The sequence below is a fragment of the Dermochelys coriacea genome, chromosome 15 (assembly GCF_009764565.3).
Source record: "Dermochelys coriacea isolate rDerCor1 chromosome 15, rDerCor1.pri.v4, whole genome shotgun sequence".
NCBI classification, from domain to species: Eukaryota; Metazoa; Chordata; order Testudines; family Dermochelyidae; genus Dermochelys; species Dermochelys coriacea.
In genome coordinates this window covers 24,652,338-24,671,476 of record NC_050082.1, presented here as the reverse complement: position 1 = coordinate 24,671,476, position 19,139 = coordinate 24,652,338, and the positions used below count along the sequence as shown (strand labels likewise).

At 45.9% G+C, this 19,139-nt stretch overlaps 2 protein-coding genes and 1 long non-coding RNA gene across 4 annotated transcripts; 1 reads left to right on the top strand and 2 right to left on the bottom strand.

The window, feature by feature from the left end:
• Window positions 1–270: 270 nt before the first annotated feature.
• Window positions 271–7,957, bottom strand: RILPL2 (Rab interacting lysosomal protein like 2). Its single transcript, XM_038373897.2, has 4 exons — window positions 7,379–7,957; window positions 6,136–6,287; window positions 2,608–2,718; window positions 271–931 (listed from the first exon to the last, which is right to left on the bottom strand). The coding sequence occupies exons 1-4, from the start codon at window positions 7,715–7,717 to the stop codon at window positions 901–903; spliced, it is 633 nt and encodes a 210-aa protein (XP_038229825.1). The 5' UTR covers window positions 7,718–7,957; the 3' UTR covers window positions 271–900.
• A 1,561-nt stretch (window positions 7,958–9,518) lies between these two features.
• On the top strand, window positions 9,519–13,015 carry SNRNP35 (small nuclear ribonucleoprotein U11/U12 subunit 35). 2 transcript variants are annotated; one of them, XM_038373893.2, is made up of 2 exons: window positions 9,519–9,661; window positions 10,778–13,015. In XM_038373893.2, the coding sequence occupies exon 2, from the start codon at window positions 10,781–10,783 to the stop codon at window positions 11,588–11,590; it is 810 nt and encodes a 269-aa protein (XP_038229821.1). In that variant the 5' UTR covers window positions 9,519–9,661; window positions 10,778–10,780; the 3' UTR covers window positions 11,591–13,015. The 2 variants fall into 2 exon arrangements, with proteins under 2 accessions (XP_038229821.1, XP_043354392.1); XM_043498457.1 differs by lacking the exon at window positions 9,519–9,661 and adding an exon at window positions 10,314–10,604.
• On the bottom strand, window positions 12,482–18,770 carry LOC122456845. The gene is made up of 2 exons (XR_006275944.1): window positions 13,558–18,770; window positions 12,482–13,085 (listed from the first exon to the last, which is right to left on the bottom strand). It is a non-coding gene; the product is annotated as an uncharacterized LOC122456845 (long non-coding RNA).
• Window positions 18,771–19,139: the final 369 nt, after the last annotated feature.

Genomic DNA, 19,139 nt, shown 5'->3' with positions numbered 1-19,139 from the left:
CAGCCCTGATTCCCCCTCCAAACCCCTCAGTCCCAGCCTGGAACCCTCAGTCCCACCCCAGAGCCTGCATGCCCAGCTGGAGCCCTCCCGCCTCCCAACTTTGTGAGCATTCATAGCCCGCCGTACAAGTTTCCATACTCATATGTGGCCCTCAGGCCAAAAAGTTTGCCTACCCCTAGTCTAGCCAATGCTTGGCTTGTGAGTCTACTGCTAAATGTGTCAGTTACTCCCAGTTATAGTAGTCTCAGTGGTAGGCATTAGGCTGCTGAACAGAGGACATCAGACTAATTTAATACAAACCACAAGACCACCACCATCTGGGCAACTTCCAGTTTGCTTCAGCTTCTGGGATGCTTTAAGATATGGACATTTCTGGTGTCAATCACTGACGAAACACACGCTGAATTTAAATGTAAACGTATTTTTCAGTCTTGGTAATTAGTTTTATGAATACGGTTGCAGACAGTGAAACTATAGCAAAATATCAGCAAGATCATTCTAGCCTTTGAAAACCCCCTAACCCAGACAGCAAGATGTGAGTGGAAAAATTAATATTCTTTCTTCTGTAGGCTACATTTTGATATGGTTCTTTGAAAGACTGAAAAGAGCTATATAGAAAAGGTTTATTCCATACTCCATCTGCCTGGAAATGTCTAGAAGAAATCTGCCATTTTTTACAAGACAAGAAATTAAACACTTACTCCTTAATACAAACATTGTAAGAAATGTTATTTTAAAAAGCAAAATCTGAAAGAAGTATACAAATACATGTTGTTCTTGAGATGTGGCCTGTTCTCCACAGTGAAACTGATGCTTTTCCTTCAAATGCTGCTTCTCTTAATTCCTTTTCAAGGGCTTTATATGCTCCAACTTTCTGAACAGAAGTGGCTAAATTCTCAGTCATATTTGTTTTCCGGATTTAAAAGAGAACCTGGAGCAAAAAGGGGAGGGGGGAACTTACTTACAAAAAGGAAAAGCTACAACCACCAGTTGAGCCTGTCCTGCTTGCACCCTGGGCTGCTCTCAGGAGCTATAAGCGCAGGGCTTGAGCAGGCTCCCGCTGCATACAGCCACTTGAATCTCCTCACAAATAAACCTTGATGGATAGTCAGTATACAACACAATGTGGAGATTCTTAGTGTACTCACAGGGGAGGCAATGGCCTTCTACAGCATAGGACAGCTTAATGATTAGCTCTGAAAGGCTAGAAATTCTTGGACCAAGAAGGCTAACTCCAAGACAATAAATAAATGCCATGCAATTTCATGTGTCCCTGGGCTGAGCCCTTAACTGAAAGCTTATCTGTGTAGCAAGGATGATTTGGAAAGTCTTGGGCTTCATAGGGTGCTTTTCATAGGCACATGGCAAAATCACTCCTCCTTTGCTGTTGTGCTAGTATATGAAGCAAGCAGCGCTGTCCAGTGGATAGATTATGGGGCTGGTATGCAGGAGAACTGGGTTCTCTCCCTGTTTCTGCTGCTGACATGCTGTGACCTCAGGCAAGTCACTTCATCTGTGCCTCAGTTTCCCTCACTCAAATTCTGATGCCCACCTTTATAAAGCACTTTGAGTTCTACACCTCAAAGGTGCTATAGTTTACTGTTACTTTGATGCAGTGTTTCAGGGGTGTTGCACTGAAATAGTTTGTAAAGCGGTCTAAAATGTAGTTATCTCTAGGAATATGAAACAGTGAGAACTGAAAGCTGGGCCATGTCATTTAAGTGGTAATTTCCCTCTAATTTTGCAAGAAGTACTCAAGCATTTGACCTGGGACCATTCTTAAGAAACCCTTTCCTCATTGGCATTGCTACTAGTTAGAGATTGTGCCCGATACCTTTTAGTTAACATTGTTTACACAAAGCATCATCCTGTCTGGGTCTAATTCAGACTATCCCTGTCATGAGATTAACTCACATAAAAGTTAACTAAAGCAGCTATTATTTTTACCAGTTTATCAGAGAGGACCTATGCACAGCTGCAATTTGAACCAGTCAACCTCAAACACCAAAGCAGAAGCACTCGCAGTTGAGCTACAAGATCATTGTCACTATTTCTAATGCTTGTGTCATCTTTCCAGGCTTCCTGTCACTAGTATCCATTGCAATACGTATTACAAAAAGAGTTAACTGTCCTTGTTATCAATGGAAGGTATTGTCTTTCAGTAGTCTGGAAACACTATAATGTAAGAATCTGGGTTTTACTGTAGCCCCTTGATCCCTTATTGTGCTAGGTGGTGTACAAATACACAGTAAGAGACAGTTCCTGTACTGAAGACAAGACAAGAGGTGGGAAAGGAAGTAGAATCACAGAAAGGTGAAGTGATTTACCCAAGGTCCAAAAGCACATCAGTAGCAGAGCTGGGAATAGAACCCACGTTGCTGAACTCCCCAGGCAGGTCACTCTTCACCAGCCCCCACTGCATCTTGGTGGTAGACTCCTGATGCTACCAAATTCTGGTTAGCTTCAGGAGGTTTGCCAGCTTCAGGATTCCAGCAACAGCCCTAACTTTTTATAACAAGGAAGGGAGGTGTTTGTGAGGGGAGAACAAGTACCCAGTCAAGTCAGCCCACCACTATAAAGTGCTTCAAGAGAAGTGGCAATACTTACAGACGCTTTATGATTGTTTTCTCTTCATTAGACTTGCTTGAGCCAGAATGCCTGCAGACAGTGGATTCCTTTTCCATTGGCCCAGCCTGGTCCTCCCTCTGTGAAATGCCACTAGCAAAGAAGGGAGATGGGAATTTTTTTTAATCTGTGCTACACCTCTCCCCTGCCACACCCCCATTCTGCATATTGAACCCTTTCTTCATTCTGACAGCATGTGCCATCTGAGCAGATGATGTCCAAATACCCTGCTAATGTTTGCAGCACTGTCACGTTTGCTGGGTGTGGTGTCTTTGCACCTTTCCTTTGTGGGTAGGAATGTTGTACTAGTTGTAGTTTGTGAAAAAATGCTACCAGGAACTGTTCTGTGCTGGTCTATAAAGCGAGGGCATGCACAATGCAGCCACTATGATATCTATTAATGCAGACAGCGATTCAGAAAGCTCTTAACTTGTGCTCAAGTCCCACTGAAGTCAAGTTGTGTGTAAATGGTTTCTTGAATAGGAGCTCTAATTTCTCTGGTCACAGCTAACCTGGACTAATGCTAATAGTGAATCACTCTTATTTTAATTGTGCACAGTAATTTCGCTTAGATGTAGTGCAGGTATAGCTGTGTTGGTCCCAGGATATTAGAGAGACAAAGTGGATGAGGTAATATCTTTTATTGGAACAACTTCTGTTGGTGAGAGAGACAAGTTTTTGAGCCACACGGAGCTCTTTTCTAGCCCTGAAGATGAGCTCAGTGTGGCTTGAAAACTTATCTCTTGCACCAACAGAAATTGGTCCAATAACAGATGTTACCTCACACACCTCGTCTCTCTAATTTAGCTTAGAATATTTTTATAAGAACCCCATTGATAACTGTTAGAAGCTTAAATAGCTACAGATGGAGTATTATGTAATGATTTAATACTCAGTGAGAACTGATTTAAATCCTGTGTTACATTTGTAAAGCACCTTCCATCGAAAGATCTCAAAGCACTAAATTCCAAGCTTGGTTAAATTGGTGCAGATCCAGGGTATCTCCAGCACAGTCACTCAGATTTACACAGGTGTAACAGCAGATTCTGGCTTGAGTCAGTGAAGGTCCACAAGACCCCTGTGAGGTAAATAAGTGTCACCTTCCCTGTGCCACTTCCCTACACTGGAAATGTCCACTGGTTACAGCCTTAGGGGATATAGTTGCACCAGTTCAAATCCCTACTATAAACAGACAAAGCTTGAATTTGAACCAAGGCTATTTCCCCTACTTGGGACGGGGATAAGCTTCACCAGTGCAAGCCATGACTACAAGCTTTGCTGGCCTGTATTAGGGGGTTTGTATGGCCAGGCAAAGGGTGCTTAGCTCTACACCTTCACAGCCATCACCACTGCACTGACCTAGCCTGTCTCTGCTTATCTTGAGATCTGAGGGGAATCAAAGCCCACATTATGCAGATAAGCAGTTCTGTTCAATGTGGGCATTGAAACATACTCCTTCAAAAACACCTGAGACAAACTCACGTCTTTAATAATACATTATCCAGCCACTAAAACATTGTTTGTGAATCTTAAATTTAGGACGTGACATTTTGTGCTATACATGTGCTATATAGCCAAATATATAGAAATATATTCATGAAATTCTAAAACAATTTTTATTTCAAAGGTCCCATATTTATACTACTTTGTTTTATATCTGATGCCATCAATTGGGTTTTTCAGCACACTAGGCACCTTGTTAGGAGGTTATCATGTAAATCAAATTATTGTTTTTCCTCTGATTTGCTTGGATTGAAATCCATTACTGACATTACTAGTTGGTAATTAGAGCCCCACAGCTCATGATCCACTTATGAATTAAACATTCACATGGTTAATTTGTAACTTGGATTCCAATGAGCTGGGTTAGGCAACTGGAGAGTCAAGGGCCAACTGAGCCATTAATGGGTGACTGAGCTAACTTAGTACAGCCTGTCCGCTGACCTGGGGGAGTGGATCCTTAACTGCATTGTTGGCAAAACTGCTGTTTGAGTGGGCAGGTTTGAAACTAGCTTCTCAGCTATAGCTTGCATTATGCATGCCAGTTATAGAAGTGTACTCAGGGTGGATTTATTATTGTTTGTATTATGGTATCACATGGGGATCTCAACAGAGATCAGGGCCCCATTGTGCCAGACACTTTGCAAGGAGAGTAAAAGTCAGTCCCTGTCCCAAACAGCTTATGGTTTAATTAGTCAAGCCAGACAAAGGGTGGGAGGTGAAAACAGAACCAAAGAGAGGTGATGTGATTTGCCCAAAATCACACAATAGATCAGTGGCAGTGCCAGGAACAGAACCCAGGTCATCTAAATCAGGGCCCACCCTAGACCAAATGGTGCCCCAGGCAAGGAGCATCTTTGGTGCCCTCCCCCTTTGTTAAACTTTTGAATATCTTATTTTTATTGCATTTTAGCCCATTTCATGACTTTGCATGATTTGTATGCATGATTTATCCCTGTCATATAAGACAATAAATGTGCATGCTAGGATCTGTAAATTTGTATTTATTCATGCCATATATAAGCAAATATGGAATATCTGAGCCATGTTACTTCAAACATTCTATGTTCCCTTTTGTCACTAACAAAAAAACAGCACCCCGAGCCTGGTGCCCCCCCATGCTTGGTACTCCAGAAAGTCACCTGGGTCACCTGCCCTGAACTGAATCCTTATCCCTGGGTGAGATTTTTGTAGTATATGCCTTACTCAGTCTTCAGCTGGGAGGTCTCACAAAATATGCACTTCCATCCTGAACGATGCTAAAGCGCTTTACAGCTATACATAGAGCATCACTGAAATGCACACATCTCTGAGATGAAGGGTGGTAATCACCTTGCATGCATCAGTCTGCACAACAGGAGAAGGGAAATTTTAACTAAGGCAAGCACAGAAACCTCCCTGCTCTTATGACAAGTGGCATGGGATACCTAGAGCCTGGTTTTCATTAAAAATGCATGTGTGCGGTTACTATGATTGCATGTGCGAATGAGGTACTTGCACTCACACATGGCCAGCCAGGCATACCTACACACTGGATTTGTGTGCCCAAATTCCTATTTTGCACACACAGTTGAAGTAAGTGCCTGCAGATGTTGATGGGTGCTATTACATGTGTTTTTAACTCACACAGAGCAGGCAGGACTTTAGTTTTAAGGTTGATTTATATCGAAAATTCCTTTTGAAACCCCCACTCCCTGACCCCTCTCTGCTTGTCTGTTTATCCTTACAACGAATGCTTTTAGGGGCAGGGATGTCCCTTCTTTTGTTGTTAATATTATTAATAATAATATTTATTGTGGTAGTGCCAAAGGTGGCCAACCAAGAATAAGTCCGATTTTGTGAAGCGCTCTATAACCACAGAGAGCCAAAGAGTTACAGTCTTGTATATCTGGACAGTGCCTAGCACACTGTGGGTGCTACAGCAAACAAATAATAATACTAATCTCCTCTGAACTGATCTCCACATAATAAACAGGTGCTCTCTGCTGACTGGATGACCTAGTGATCTACCTCTTATAGCACTGTAGCTCCTCTTGTGCAATAAGAAGTTGTGCTTTCAGCTGGTTACGTTCCTGCAGCACATCTCTCAACTCCTGCAATGTGAACCGTGGACGATTTGGATCTGTGAGATCTATTATCATTTTGTCTGGTCCAAGGCTCAGCTGTAGAACAAAGGGCAACAGTTTAAAAACCAAACAACTGTAAGAACGCAACATGCCCAGATAGCCCCTGAGCAGCTGTCAGGCTGTACCTTAGACAAAGAACCAGGTTTATTAATCAATAGTAATTTCCATGCTTTATAGACTTTACAATCTTGATTTTTCATACCATTTAGGTGCAAAATAATTATTATTTGTATTTCAGTAGTGCCTGTGGGCCCCCTTGTCCCAGGCGCTGTATGCACATAGTAAGACAGTCCCCACCCCGAAGAGTTTACCTCTAAACTTGCAAAGGAAGTGCTATTATCCCCATTGTCAGAGACAGGAACTGAGGCCCAGAGAGATTAAGGGACTCGCCTGAGGTTACAGAGAGAATCTGAGTAGAGCTGAGAATTAAACCTAGCTTTCCTGAGTCCCAGCCAAGTGCCTAAACCACAAGGTCATTCCTCCTCTGATACACCTAATTTGCACAAACACAAGGATTTCACATGTGTGCAAATGGCTAATTAGGTGCTTTTGTGTGAGCAGTTGTATGTAAAAGACAGATGTGCAATTGTACATCTACACTACATGAAAATCAGGGCCTGAATGTTTGAACTTCTCTCTTTCAGCATATTGACTCTGTCCAACCAAAACCATGCCCTGGCACATACAGGACATTGGCTCAACAACCTACAATGTTACAGTACAGAGACGGTCTCTGCTCGGACAGCTCGGTCAGGATCTTCAACAGGGATGAAAAGTCAGTTTTTCCAATAGGGCCTGTCCACACAATGGTTTGAATCATGCTAGCAAATGTGTTTTCCAGTGTTTGGTGCTAGAATGGGCTCCCATCAGACAGGGATTTTTGACGCTGAGTATTCTGCTCGCCTCAAACTGTGCCTACACTCATGAGGCTGCCTGCAGCAGTTTCTCAACAGAGCTGCAACTCTGGCAACATGTGAAAGGTGGGCCAAATGGATGGAGATGCTTCGCCGGACATCTCTAGTGTAAAGTGTTGTTAATAAAACCCCATGCCTCCATATTGTTTCCCAAACTGTATGTTGCACAATAAGCAGATCAGTTCCTGAGGTTGCACCTGCCCTTATACCTACCTGCTCTGCATTCCCTGGAGGACCCTCCGTTCTGAGTCCCTCCACCTCCTTTTTGAGATGGTCTCTCTCCAGCTTCAGCTCCTCCACTGTCAGGTTACTCTCATTCACCAAAGCCTCCAGCATTTCCAGAATCCTCACTATCTTGAACTGCAACTGGGCGACCCTGGTGGGCGCCTCCCCCTGGGGCTCGCTGCTTATTTTCAGGATCTCCCTGCCCACCACGTAGGAAATGTCATAGACATCCTCTGCTGTCAGCTGGAAGGGGCTCTTCTCAAAGGCGTTTTCAGGGCCAGGCTCCTCCTTCTCCTCTCCCTCCTCTGGGTGCTGATGACCCTGCATGGCCAAGCCCCAGGGGCCAGTCGGGCTCCTTCACGGGGGAGAGGGCTGGTTTCAGACCGGCTGCTGCAGTTACAGCCTGCTTCGGCCACCACGCTCAACAACTTCCCTCCTCCTCCTCCGCGAAAAACTTAGGCGCTCGTGACCAAGTCCTCTCCTCGGCCTCCAGGGGAAGCTCCTGGGGGGCCAATCAGATAACCAGGCTGGGAGGCTGGGGTGGGGCTACAAGGGTTACAATGTAGCCCAGTGGGAAGTGAGGCCGGCCGGGTGACACGGGGCAGCTTCCTTTCTAGCTGAAGGGGCCTCTACTTCCATTTTCAGGCAGCGTCCCGGAGACAGAGATTGGCTGCAGGGTGGTAGGCGGGGGTGCGTGGGTTTCATTGCTGGTTGTAGAGTAGCAGCCGTGTTAGTCTGTATTCGCAAAAAGGAAAGGAGGACTTGTGGCACCGTAGAGACGAACAAATTGATTAGAGCATAAGCTTTCGTGAGCTACCGCTCACTTCATCGGATGCATTCATTGGATGAAGTGAGCGGTAGCTCACGAAAGCTTATGCTCTAATAAATTTGTTAGTCTCTAAGGTGCCACAAGTCCTCCTTTTCTTATTGCTGGTTGTGCAGACAAAACCACCCAGCAGACTCAGTCTCTGTCGCCAGAGTCAGGGCCGTGGCTGGCATGGGAGTGATCTGTGTTGAAGTAACAGGTGTGTGTGTGTGTGTGGGGGGGCTTTTGCAGGCCGGATTGATGCTGTGAGGGCAGCTGGACATTGCCCATTGCATTTTGCAGGGGGAACTAGGATGACAAAGCAAGCCCTGGCCAGGGTGGAGCGGCTGCCTTTCCTGGGTAACGTTTGCAGTTTCCCTGGAGACGCCTCAGGAGGGGGGAGGGGACTCTGAAACACTCCTGGGTAGGGCCAGTTCCCCACCCACGTGCCTCAGGATGGCGGGGTCCCTTGTCGCAGAACCAAATACTCAGCTCAGCCTCCAGAAGCAGGGGCCAGAGCTGCCCTTGGCATTTAAAAGCCCCACCGCTTAGCTGCTTTGCGTTGTGCACCCTCTCGGATCAATACAGCTCGATTCGGATTTGAAGGTGAATTCCGCTTTCCAGATCCCTAGCTTGGCGCCAGCTCCGCCCGTGCTACAGCTAAACCAAGCGGGGATTTGCCGCGCTGCTCGCAAGCCCCGGCAAAACCCTCTGCAGCCAGCTTCCCTCCAGCAGGGAGGGCAGCAAGGCAAATGCAGCTGCAGCCAGCCCCCTCCAGCAGGGGGTCAGCTATTAAACCGATAAGAACGGATGTAACTTATAAGATAATGTTTGTACTTCATGGTTCAGGAGTCACAGACAAGGTTTTCATTTCAGGGCCAAAAAGACCCAGACCATCAAGACACTTGATCAGAGCCTTTGATAGGCCGAGAGACTACTTATGCTTGATCTTAGCTCTGAGGAACCAAGAAGCGATATGCAGCTGCCGCCAGCTTCCCCGTAGCAGGGGGCCAGCAAGGCAAACCCCTCTGCAGCCAGCTTCCCCGCAGCAGGGGGCCAGCAAGGCAAACCCCTCTGCAGCCAGCTTCCCCGCAGCAGGGGGCCAGCAAGGCAAACCCCTCTGCAGCCAGCTTCCCCGCAGCAGGGGGCCAGCAAGGCAAACCCCTCTGCAGCCAGCTTCCCCGCAGCAGGGGGCCAGCAAGGCAAACCCCTCTGCAGCCAGCCCACTCAGGTTAGCAAGGAAAGTGCATCTGCAGCCCGCTTCCCTCCACCAGGGGCCGGAAGGCAAACGCCTCTGCCCTTTCTGGAGCGCCACATTCCCCCGGCCGCGGAGCTGCGCTTTGCACGCCCCGCGCCGCCCCTCCCTGCGCGGGATTTTGCTAAGCGGAGGCTTCTGGGGTTTGCGCGCGCGCAAATCGTCCCCCGCCGACGGGAAGCCGGGGCCGCCGGTGGGCGGAGCGGAGGCGGTGAGTGAGTGAGAGGGCGCTCACAGCCCCCGGGCCCGGGGAATGGGCCTGGCCCCTGCACCAGGGACGCCTGCCGTAAAGGGGGGGGGCGGGTAGATTTGTATGTGGCCGCCCCGGGCGGCTGGACAGAGGGGCTGGGTGTGGGCTGCTCGGGGAAGCCGCCCGGGAGCTGGGGGTGATGGGCTAGGCCTGCGTGAAGGTGGGGGGAGGGGGTGGGTTGACTAATTTCGGGGACCCTTGGGCGGGGGAGCGTCCCCCGGGTTCTTGGCCGCGCGTGAGACCCCGAGGGCAAAGCTAGGAAGGCGCCGAGCTGGCTGCGGGGCTGCGCACGCTGCAGCGGGCAAAGGGGGGAAGGCTGCAAAGCCCGCCTGGGGGCTGAGAAACACGTGGGCCTGCGGCCACCACGGAGCGGCCTGCGGGAGGCCTCCGGCCTCTTTCTACACACGCTTAAAAACACCCAATACCGGGCCATAGGCAGGATGTTCCCCTAAAACACATCCAGATAATGCAACGCTTCCTCCTGCACCAGGAAGCAGGTTTCAGAGTCGCAGCCGTGTTAGTCTGTATTTGCAAAAAGAAAAGGAGGACTTAGAGACTAACACATTTGTTTGAGCATAAGCTTTCGTGAGCTACGGCTCACTTCATCGGATGCATGCTCCCCACCTCCATAGTGAGCAAATCGCCTTCCCCAGGGGGAAGGATAGTTGAAAAGAGGGTTCCAGTGGAGTTTCTTTTAATTAATCTTATAAGGGATTCTTTGTCATTTCTGCAAAGTCTAATGGGGTTTGCTAGCAAGGATACAGGATGTGTTGAGGGTTTTCTGTGCCCCTTGTGGCTTATCCAGGAGGCATACTAGCAGACAGATCTGTGCTAAAAACTGAAAACCTCTCTGCATCCGAGTTTTTCTGTCTGTAACATGGCAATCAACCTGCGGTGGAGTGTTATAAGTTCGTTCATGTTTGTAAAGTGCTTTTGAGATCCTGGGATGGAAAGTGCTATAGGCAAATGCCAAGTATCCTCATTAACTGTTTCTTCCAATTCACCTGTAGTGGTGAACGTTTATACAGAATGTTAGCAGTGACACTGGAGTGTGTTTGATGTTTGTGTTCCCTCTAGAAAATGAACGAGTGGGCGCCCATAGCAAAAGAGTATGATCCCCTCAAAGCAGGGAGCATTGATGGCACAGATGAAGAGCCCCATGACCGTGCCATCTGGAGGGCCATGTTGGCACGGTATGTACCCAATAAGGGGGTTACAGGAGATCCTCACCTCACTCTGTTTGTAGCGAGACTGAATCTACAAACCACAGAGGAGAAGCTGAAGGAAGCCTTTTCCAGGTATGGTGACATTAGGAAGATTCATCTGGTTAGAGACTTGGTCACAGGCTTTTCCAAGGGCTATGCGTTTATAGAGTACAAAGAGGAACGGGCGCTCTTGAAAGCCCATAGAGATGCCAACAGGCTGGTTATTGACCAGCATGAGATATTTGTGGACTTTGAGCTGGAAAGGACCCTCAAAGGATGGATCCCTCGGAGACTTGGAGGTGGCTTTGGAGGCAAGAAGGAATCCGGGCAGCTGCGATTTGGAGGGCGGGACAGGCCTTTCCGAAAGCCCATCAATTTGCCAACTATGAAAAGTGACTTCTATGGAGAGGGGCCTGTGGAGAAAAGAGAGAGGAGCTGGTCTCGAGAGGGAGTGAGGGACTGGAGAGCGAGGGACCGAGACTCTGAAAGGAACCGAGACAAGAGATGGCTGGAAAGGGAGCGATCGTGGGCTTGGGGTGAAAGCAACCGGGAGAGAGAGCGGGATTCCAAAGAGGAAAGGAGCAGAGGAAGAGAGAGGAAAGACAGAGAGAGAAAAGACAGGGAAAGAGACCGGAGCAGGGAGAGGGACCCTAAGAAGCAGAGAGATGACGACAAACATCGGTAGAAGAAAGTGTCTTTGTAACAGATAAGCTGAACACCTGTGAACTGTGGAGAAGTTTACTGCCAGACTCTTCCAAAACCTACAGATTCAAACAACCCTGAAGTGTGGTCAGGTTCTAATCCAGGCTTGGGCCCGCCTTTGGCTTAAGAAAGCGATGGGAACAGATTCGGTCATTGGGACACAACCTGTGGCTTTGCTGTGTGCTTCCAGCCTGCAAGGAGCCCTGCTAATTTCCTGGAACTAGATCCTCAGCTGGTATAAAGTGGGATAGAGCCACTGTCTTCAGTAGAACTCCCCCAGCCAAGCAGCTGGCCCACTGTCTCTGGTTTATTGTCCTTTAGGTAATTTCTATGGTGGTTTTGCCAGAAAGAGGGGACAATGACTCCTGCAGTAACCTGCACCTGTGTTGAGTTGCGGATCTCTTATTTACAGAGCTTTTGTTCTCTGTCTCATGTATTATGTGGTATCTGCTCTTTTTTTGGTTTGATTCCCCACCCCCAATTTGTTAAATGTAAAATGTTCTTTGTGTGCAAGCAAATCTTCTTATGGATGTATTCTAACCATGCAGTGACTTTCTCCTTTCTTTCTGGAGATCAGGACTGTAAGCAGGATTCCTTAACATGGTTCAAACCATTCTATATAGGCAAGGCCAACATCACTTATAAACGGGACAGAGCCCCAGTTCTGTTACGACGTGATCCCCCTTGCCCAGTAGTTTACCTCTATAGATGGGCCCTTATACTGCCTTACATTCAGGGTAGCCCTCCCCCACTCACTCAGCTTGGAGCTGAGAGAGCTGCAGCTGGCATTGGTATCATAGTCCCAGCCCTCCAGAGACTGACAGGAGTCCTACAGGAAAAAGAGGAGAGCCAGAACTGGGCATTCACAGCAAAATTTTTTTTTTAATTATTATTATTTATTGTGAATGTTGAAATGTCATGTAGTTTTAACCTAAAGATGAACTGATTAGACAGAGAAGTCAGATAACTGGAAGACCCTTCCTGGACAATTATTTACAGCAAAGCAGTTCAAACAAGAAAATGTAGCTGGGGGCGGGGGGGGGGGGGAAGAGAGAGAGAAACAAGTTTAGTCACTGTTAGAAGGCAGATCTTAAGACAGCCAATTATTTTATTTGTTGCTCTTCAGATGTTTTCTTTACGCAAAGTCTCACTAACGTGTTTTATAGAGCGGGGTGGAGGGGTGGGTAGCAGGATCTGGGAAATAACAAAAGCTTTGGAAAGCACAGAGTATTTCATTTCCTGCATCTGGTGGTATCGGGTTCTATGTAGTTCCATTTCTAAGAACGTTAAGGAACCAGTAATCACTGTTTGCTGTGGGTTCTCTATTATACTATGCCGCGGGGAGACCCAATGGAATGTACAAGTTGTGTGTACCTATGGAAATAAAAAGGCAATGTTTTTAAAAAAATTTTAAGCACACCATACTTGTTAGCATTCTGTAAGGAATACTAGACTTACAGATGTGCCTGCATTTCCACCTAATTCAGGTTTCAGAGTAGCACCGTATTAGGCTGTATTCGCAAAAAGAAAAGGAGTACTTGTGGCACCTTAGAGACTAACAAATTTATTTGAGCATAAGTTTTCGTGAGCTACAGCTCACTTCATCAGATGCATTCGGTGGAAAATACAGTTGGGAGATTTATATACACACACAGAGAACATGAAACAATGGGTTTTATCATACACACTGTAAGGAGAGTGATCACTTAAGATGAGCCATCACCAGCAGGAAGGGGGGGAAGGAGGAAAACCTTTCATGGTGACAAGCAAGGTGGGCCATTTCCAGCAATTAACAAGAACATCTGAGGAACAGTGGGGGGTGGGGGAGAAATAACACGGGGAAATAGTTTTACTTTGGAAAACTTTCATGGTGACTAGCAAGGTGGGCCATTTCCAGCAGCTAACAAGAACGTGTGAGGAACAGTGGGAGGTGGGGTGGGGGGGAGAAACCTAATTCAGTGAGATGTAAAATGAAACGTGTGCCAAGGCTTCTTGGCTATTCAGAGAACGGCTTGTTTGTATATGAGAAAGCCCAGTCCCTAAATATTTCCTATATATGCCATGTGATCCCGTGACATACTGATGAAGTCACCTATTGAAGAAATATCTATAAAATCATCTTCGGCTTTTGCAAATGTTTCACACAATTTAAAACAGGAATTAATTCAGCTGCTTGAGAGATATGGGGAGAGACGTGATTAGAAATAGTGTTTTTGACTGGTGTTGGGTGCAGTGGGGAAACATGCCTTAGGAAATCTTGCTTTTCATGGAGAGCTGAATGAAGGAGGGAAGCAGTCCTCCCCTTTAACTAGCAGAACTTCTATGTTCTAGACATAGAGATGCATGAGGGTGGATTGCAGGTCCCGTGACTTCTCAGGTTAATTTCCAGCAGCTGTTGTGGCTATGGCGCATCTCAATGTAAAGTCTATGGAGAGCTCCCAGTCAAAGCAAAGTGACCAGACTTTCAACTGTGTATCCCTTTGTTTTGAAACTCCTGCTCTAGCTTTCAGAATGATGTCCCTGTGGGACAGTTATGCAATGTAATACAACAGCCACATAACCTATCGTCTACCCTTTGTACCTCCACAGCTGCTGTTGGGTGCTGCTCCCATGTGGGTGCAAGAATGATGTAGTTTGTAATTTTGTTATTGTCCCTCCTTGTCTCCTGCTCCTTTTGCACCTCTCTTGTTCTTTCTTGCCTAGAGAGCACAACTCTGAGGTTACGCCCACCCCAACTATTTTGCAAAGCAACAAAATGCTTTTCTGGGTCAGTCCGTCTCCCTCGACAGCTGAGCTGGCTATAGCATGGTTAAAAGTTGTAATGGAGATGGAACCAAACCAGGGCCCCCTAACAAGGCTAAAGCCCAACCCATCCAGGATTTTAATCTGCTTCTGGGGATGGGTTGGTTGCTGTGTGCACTACAGCTGTTAGTTGTAACTCACTCCCCCACCTCTGTTACAAGTGTAGGGCAGATAAAGGCGTTTTGTGCTAGAACCGGTGTAGTTTCGCTTCTAGGGCTCAGCATATTCATGTTTAGTAGGGAGAGGCCCTGTTGAAAGCCGGGCAGCAACAACTATGTCAATATTTATTCTGACCAGAACTGTTCCAAATGTTATCTTGCCAGGGCCTCTGAATAAAGTCACTAATTGTTTATACTCTGGCCTAGATCTCCCTGTGCTTACTGCTCAATCTTGAGGCTAGCTCAGTCCCTAGTGCAGTGGTTCTCAAACTGTGGGTCAGGAGTGGGAACCCCAAAGTGGATCGTGATCCCATTTTAATGGGGTCACCAGGGCCAGTGTTAGACTTGCTGAAGCCAAAGCCCGAGCCCCTTCACTGAAGGCTGAAACCAAAGCTTGAGGGGGTGGGCGGTCATGTGGTAATTTTTGTTGTCAGAAGGGAGTCGTGGTGCAATGAAGTTTAAGAATCTCTGCCTTAGTGTAAATTAGGGCAGCCTAGAGGCCCTAACTTATGCCCAGCTGTCCAGGGCTCCAAGGGCCACTCTGCCACTTGGGGTGGTGCAGGGACACCAGCCAAGGGCCAAAATAGGAGTGACATTGGAGCGTCTACGCAGCTCCTGCATCAGCCAAGGATTTTCCTGCACAGTGAGACGCTGGGGTGGGTGTGGTGAGAGGGGGAGGGAAGTCCAGCATCTGATCCATTGTCTCCAAGTCCTTATTTCAGTGGTGAAAGTTTGTTTTAGAGGCAGGAACAATAGAAATCTCCTATAGTAGCTTCCCCTTCAAACCTGCACTATTTCCCCCTCCAGGCTTTCCCCTCTACTGATCCGCCAGCCTCTCACCTTAGTTTGCATGAGGAGCCAGTACAAGCTTTGTGAATGTGTAAAGAAAAGATAAACCCCTCAGCTGCGTGCCAGAAGACTACAACCCACTCAGGATCACGTTACGCACTGTCTTTCAACACCCAATAACCTAAGACACTAACACAGCAAGTCCATCAGAAATATTTATTAAATTATTAAGGAGATTTACTGTTGGACCAAAGATACCTCAAAAGATTCTGCACAGTGAATACAGGACTGCTGTGCCTCTTACCTGACTTTTAAAAGAAGAGCATTTACTTGAATCTGTCAAGAAGCTACATGGTAGATATTCAACTCTGTGCCTATTCAAAGAGAGCAGCTCTTCCCCCAGCAACATCCTTTCAGATGACTGCTCCAACTGAGGGCGTTAGCTGAAAGCATGAGGAGCAGGAAACCTGCCAAACAAGCAGTGGGGGCCACTGTAGGATTGAGGTGATAAAGGAGCACTCAAGACAAGGCTCTTGTGGAGAAGCTAAATGAATTCTTTGTATCAGTCTTCACTACAGAGGATGTAAGGAAGAGCTCCTTCCACAGCTGAGCCCTTATGTTTAGGTGACAAATCTGAGGAACCATCTCAGATTTAGGTGTCAGAGGTTGAGGTTTTGGAACAAGTTGATAAATTAAACAGAAATAAATCGCCAGGACTAGATGGTAATCACCCAAGTGTTCTGAAGGAACACAGATATGAAATTGCAGAACTGCTAACTGTGGTATGTAACCTATTGCTTAAATCAGCCTTTGTGCCAGATGACTGGTAGATAGGTAATGTGACACTAATTTTTAAAAAAGGCTCCAGAGACAATCCTGGAAATTGTAGGCCAGTAAGCCAAACTTCAGTACTAGGCACACTGGCTGAAACGATAGTAAAGAACAGAATTACCACACATACATAACACAATATGTTGGGGGAAGAGTCAACGCTGCTTTTGTAAAAGGAAATCTTGCCTCACTAGTCTATTAGAATTCTTTGAGGTGGTCTACAAGCATGTGTACCAGGGTGCTCTAGTTGATATAGTGTACTGGGACTTTCAGAAAGCCTTTGACCAACCAGGTCCCACACCAAAGGGTCTTAAGCAAACTAAGCAGTCATGGGATAAGAGTGAAGGTCCTTTCATGGATCACTAACAGGTTAAAAGATAGGAAACAAAGGGTAGGAATAAATGGTCAGTTTTCAGAAGGGAGAGAGGTAAATAGTGTGGTCTCTCAAGGATCTGTACTGGGACCAGTGCTTTTCATCATATTCATAAATGATCTGGAAAGGGGATAATCAGTGAGGTGGAAAAGTTTGCAGGTTATACAAAATTATTCAAAATAGTGAAGTCCAAAACTGACTGCAAAGAGTTACAAAGGGCTCTTGCTAAACTGGGTCACTAGGCAACAAAATGGCAGATGTAATTATATGTTAATAAATGCAAATTAATACACACATAATCTAATGGAGTCTAAATTAGCTGTTACCACCCAAGAAAAAGTTCTTGGAGTCATCATGGATAGTTCTCTGAAAACATCCAGTCAAGGTGCAGTGGCAATCAAAAACAGAAAGCTAAGAACCATTAGGAAAGTGATAAGACCCCAAAAAGATCATAATGCCACTACAGAAATCCATGGAACACCCACACCTTAAATGCCATGTACAGTTCTGGTTGCTCCATCTCAAAAAAAGATATATTAAAGTTGGAAAAAGTACAGAAGAGGGCAACAAAAATGATTAGGGGTATAGAACAGCTTCTACATGAAGAGAGATTAAAAGCATGGGTACTGTTCATCTTACAAAAGATATGACTAAGCAGGGATCTGGTAGAGGTCTGTAAAATCATGAATGATGAAGAAAGTGAATAAGGAAGTGTTATATACTCCTGTACATAACACAAGAACCGGAGGTCACCCAATGAAATTAATAGGTTTAAAACAAACTAGGAAGTAGTGCTTCACACAACGCACAGTCAACTCGTCATGGGATGTTTTGTCTGCCAAAAGTGTAACAGGGTTCAAAAAAGAATTTGATGCGTTCATGGAGGATAGGCCTATCAATGGCTCTTATCCAAGATGATCAGGGATGCAACTCCATGCTCTGGCTGTCCCTAAACGTCTGACTGCCAGAAGCTGGGACTGGCCAATGCGGGCTGGATTTACTTGATAAATTGCCTTGTTCTGTTCATTCCCTCTGAAGCATCTGGAACTGGCCCCTGTTGGAAGACAGAATACTAGGCTAGATGGACCATTGGTCTGAATTGCTATGGCCAGTCTTATGTTCTTACTGTTTGTGGAGTCAGGAATGAAATGGTTAATGTCATGTTTCAATAGTAATTAGATTTTCAAGGTAGCAGCCCACAGAGATGAATGGGGGACATTCAAACTGCTTAGTGACATTGTTTCAGATGGGCTGCAGCTTTGGCCCAACAGTAGCGCAGTGGTGTCCAGACTGTGGGGCTAGGTTGACACACAGAGCTAGAAACTTCCTTTTAAGATAAGCATAGAGCTAAGTATTAGTTTAGGTATCGCTATTGTCCAAGGTCACAGATCTTAAACAGTTTTGAAAGTGGTTTGCTGATTCAGTTTATAAACCTACTACATTCTTGCAGTGCTTAATGTTGCTATAGCGCTGTTAAAGTGCCAGACAAACTGTGCTATAAAGAGGATTTACAGGAACATCACAGTGAATTTCACAGCAGGATACAGTACAAACTTGGTTTATAAAGAGCAGCAATGGTCTGTTGTGTTATCATCGTAACTGTCCAAAATAACTTATGCAAGTGCTGCCTCCAGCTTATAGCCCTTCTCTATTAGGGGGAACTCCCAGCAGTTTGGAAAGCTGTTTTTCTTCTGAAGTTGAGGAACAAAAGTACGATAAAAAAGAAGAGGAGGACTTGTGGCATCTTAGAGACTAACAAATTTATTTGAGCATAAGCTTTCGTGAGCTACAACTCACTTCATCGGATGCTGTAGCTCACAAAAGCTTATGCTCAAATAAATTTGTTAGTCTCTAAGGTGCCACAAGTACTCCTTTTCTTTTTTGCGAATACAGACTAACACGGCTCCTACTCTGAAAAAAGTACGATAGAGAGTAATATATTAAAGGGTCATTATCCAGATTTCATACATCTTAAATGCATCATCAATAGCAGTACCTTCCTGATTTCATTTACATTTATTTTCCCAACTTATCCTAGAAACTTGGAAAGTATTATTGTTCCCACATTTTGTGTAAGGGCCTATGCATAAACAAAGTGTATGCCCAATCCACATTTTACATAGGTAGTGGAGATACCTTCTATAGGTGTGGCTTCTCTTAAAAGATGAAAAATATAGGTCGTAAGTTATGTTAGTGTGTCTAAATCTGGTTCTAGAGTAGCAGCCGTGTTAGTCTGTATTTGCAAAAAGAAAAGGAGTACTTGTGGCACCTTAGAGACTAACAAATTTATTAGAGCATAAGCTTTCGTGAGCTACAGCTCACTTCATCGGATGCATTACCATAAATCTGGTTCTGTTTTCATAGCACTGTCTTCATAAAATGCTAGTGTTGGACACAGCTATCAGCATCTCAAATGTGGATGCGTTTCAAGTATCAGACCCCTCCCCCTCTGGGAGTGAGCCTGCCAGGCCAGATAGATTCATCCTACTGGGGCTTGTGCTAGTGTGCTAAAAATGGCAGCATGGACGTTGCAGTTCTAGTGGGGACTCAGGTTAGTCACTCCAGCTCATACCCAGCAG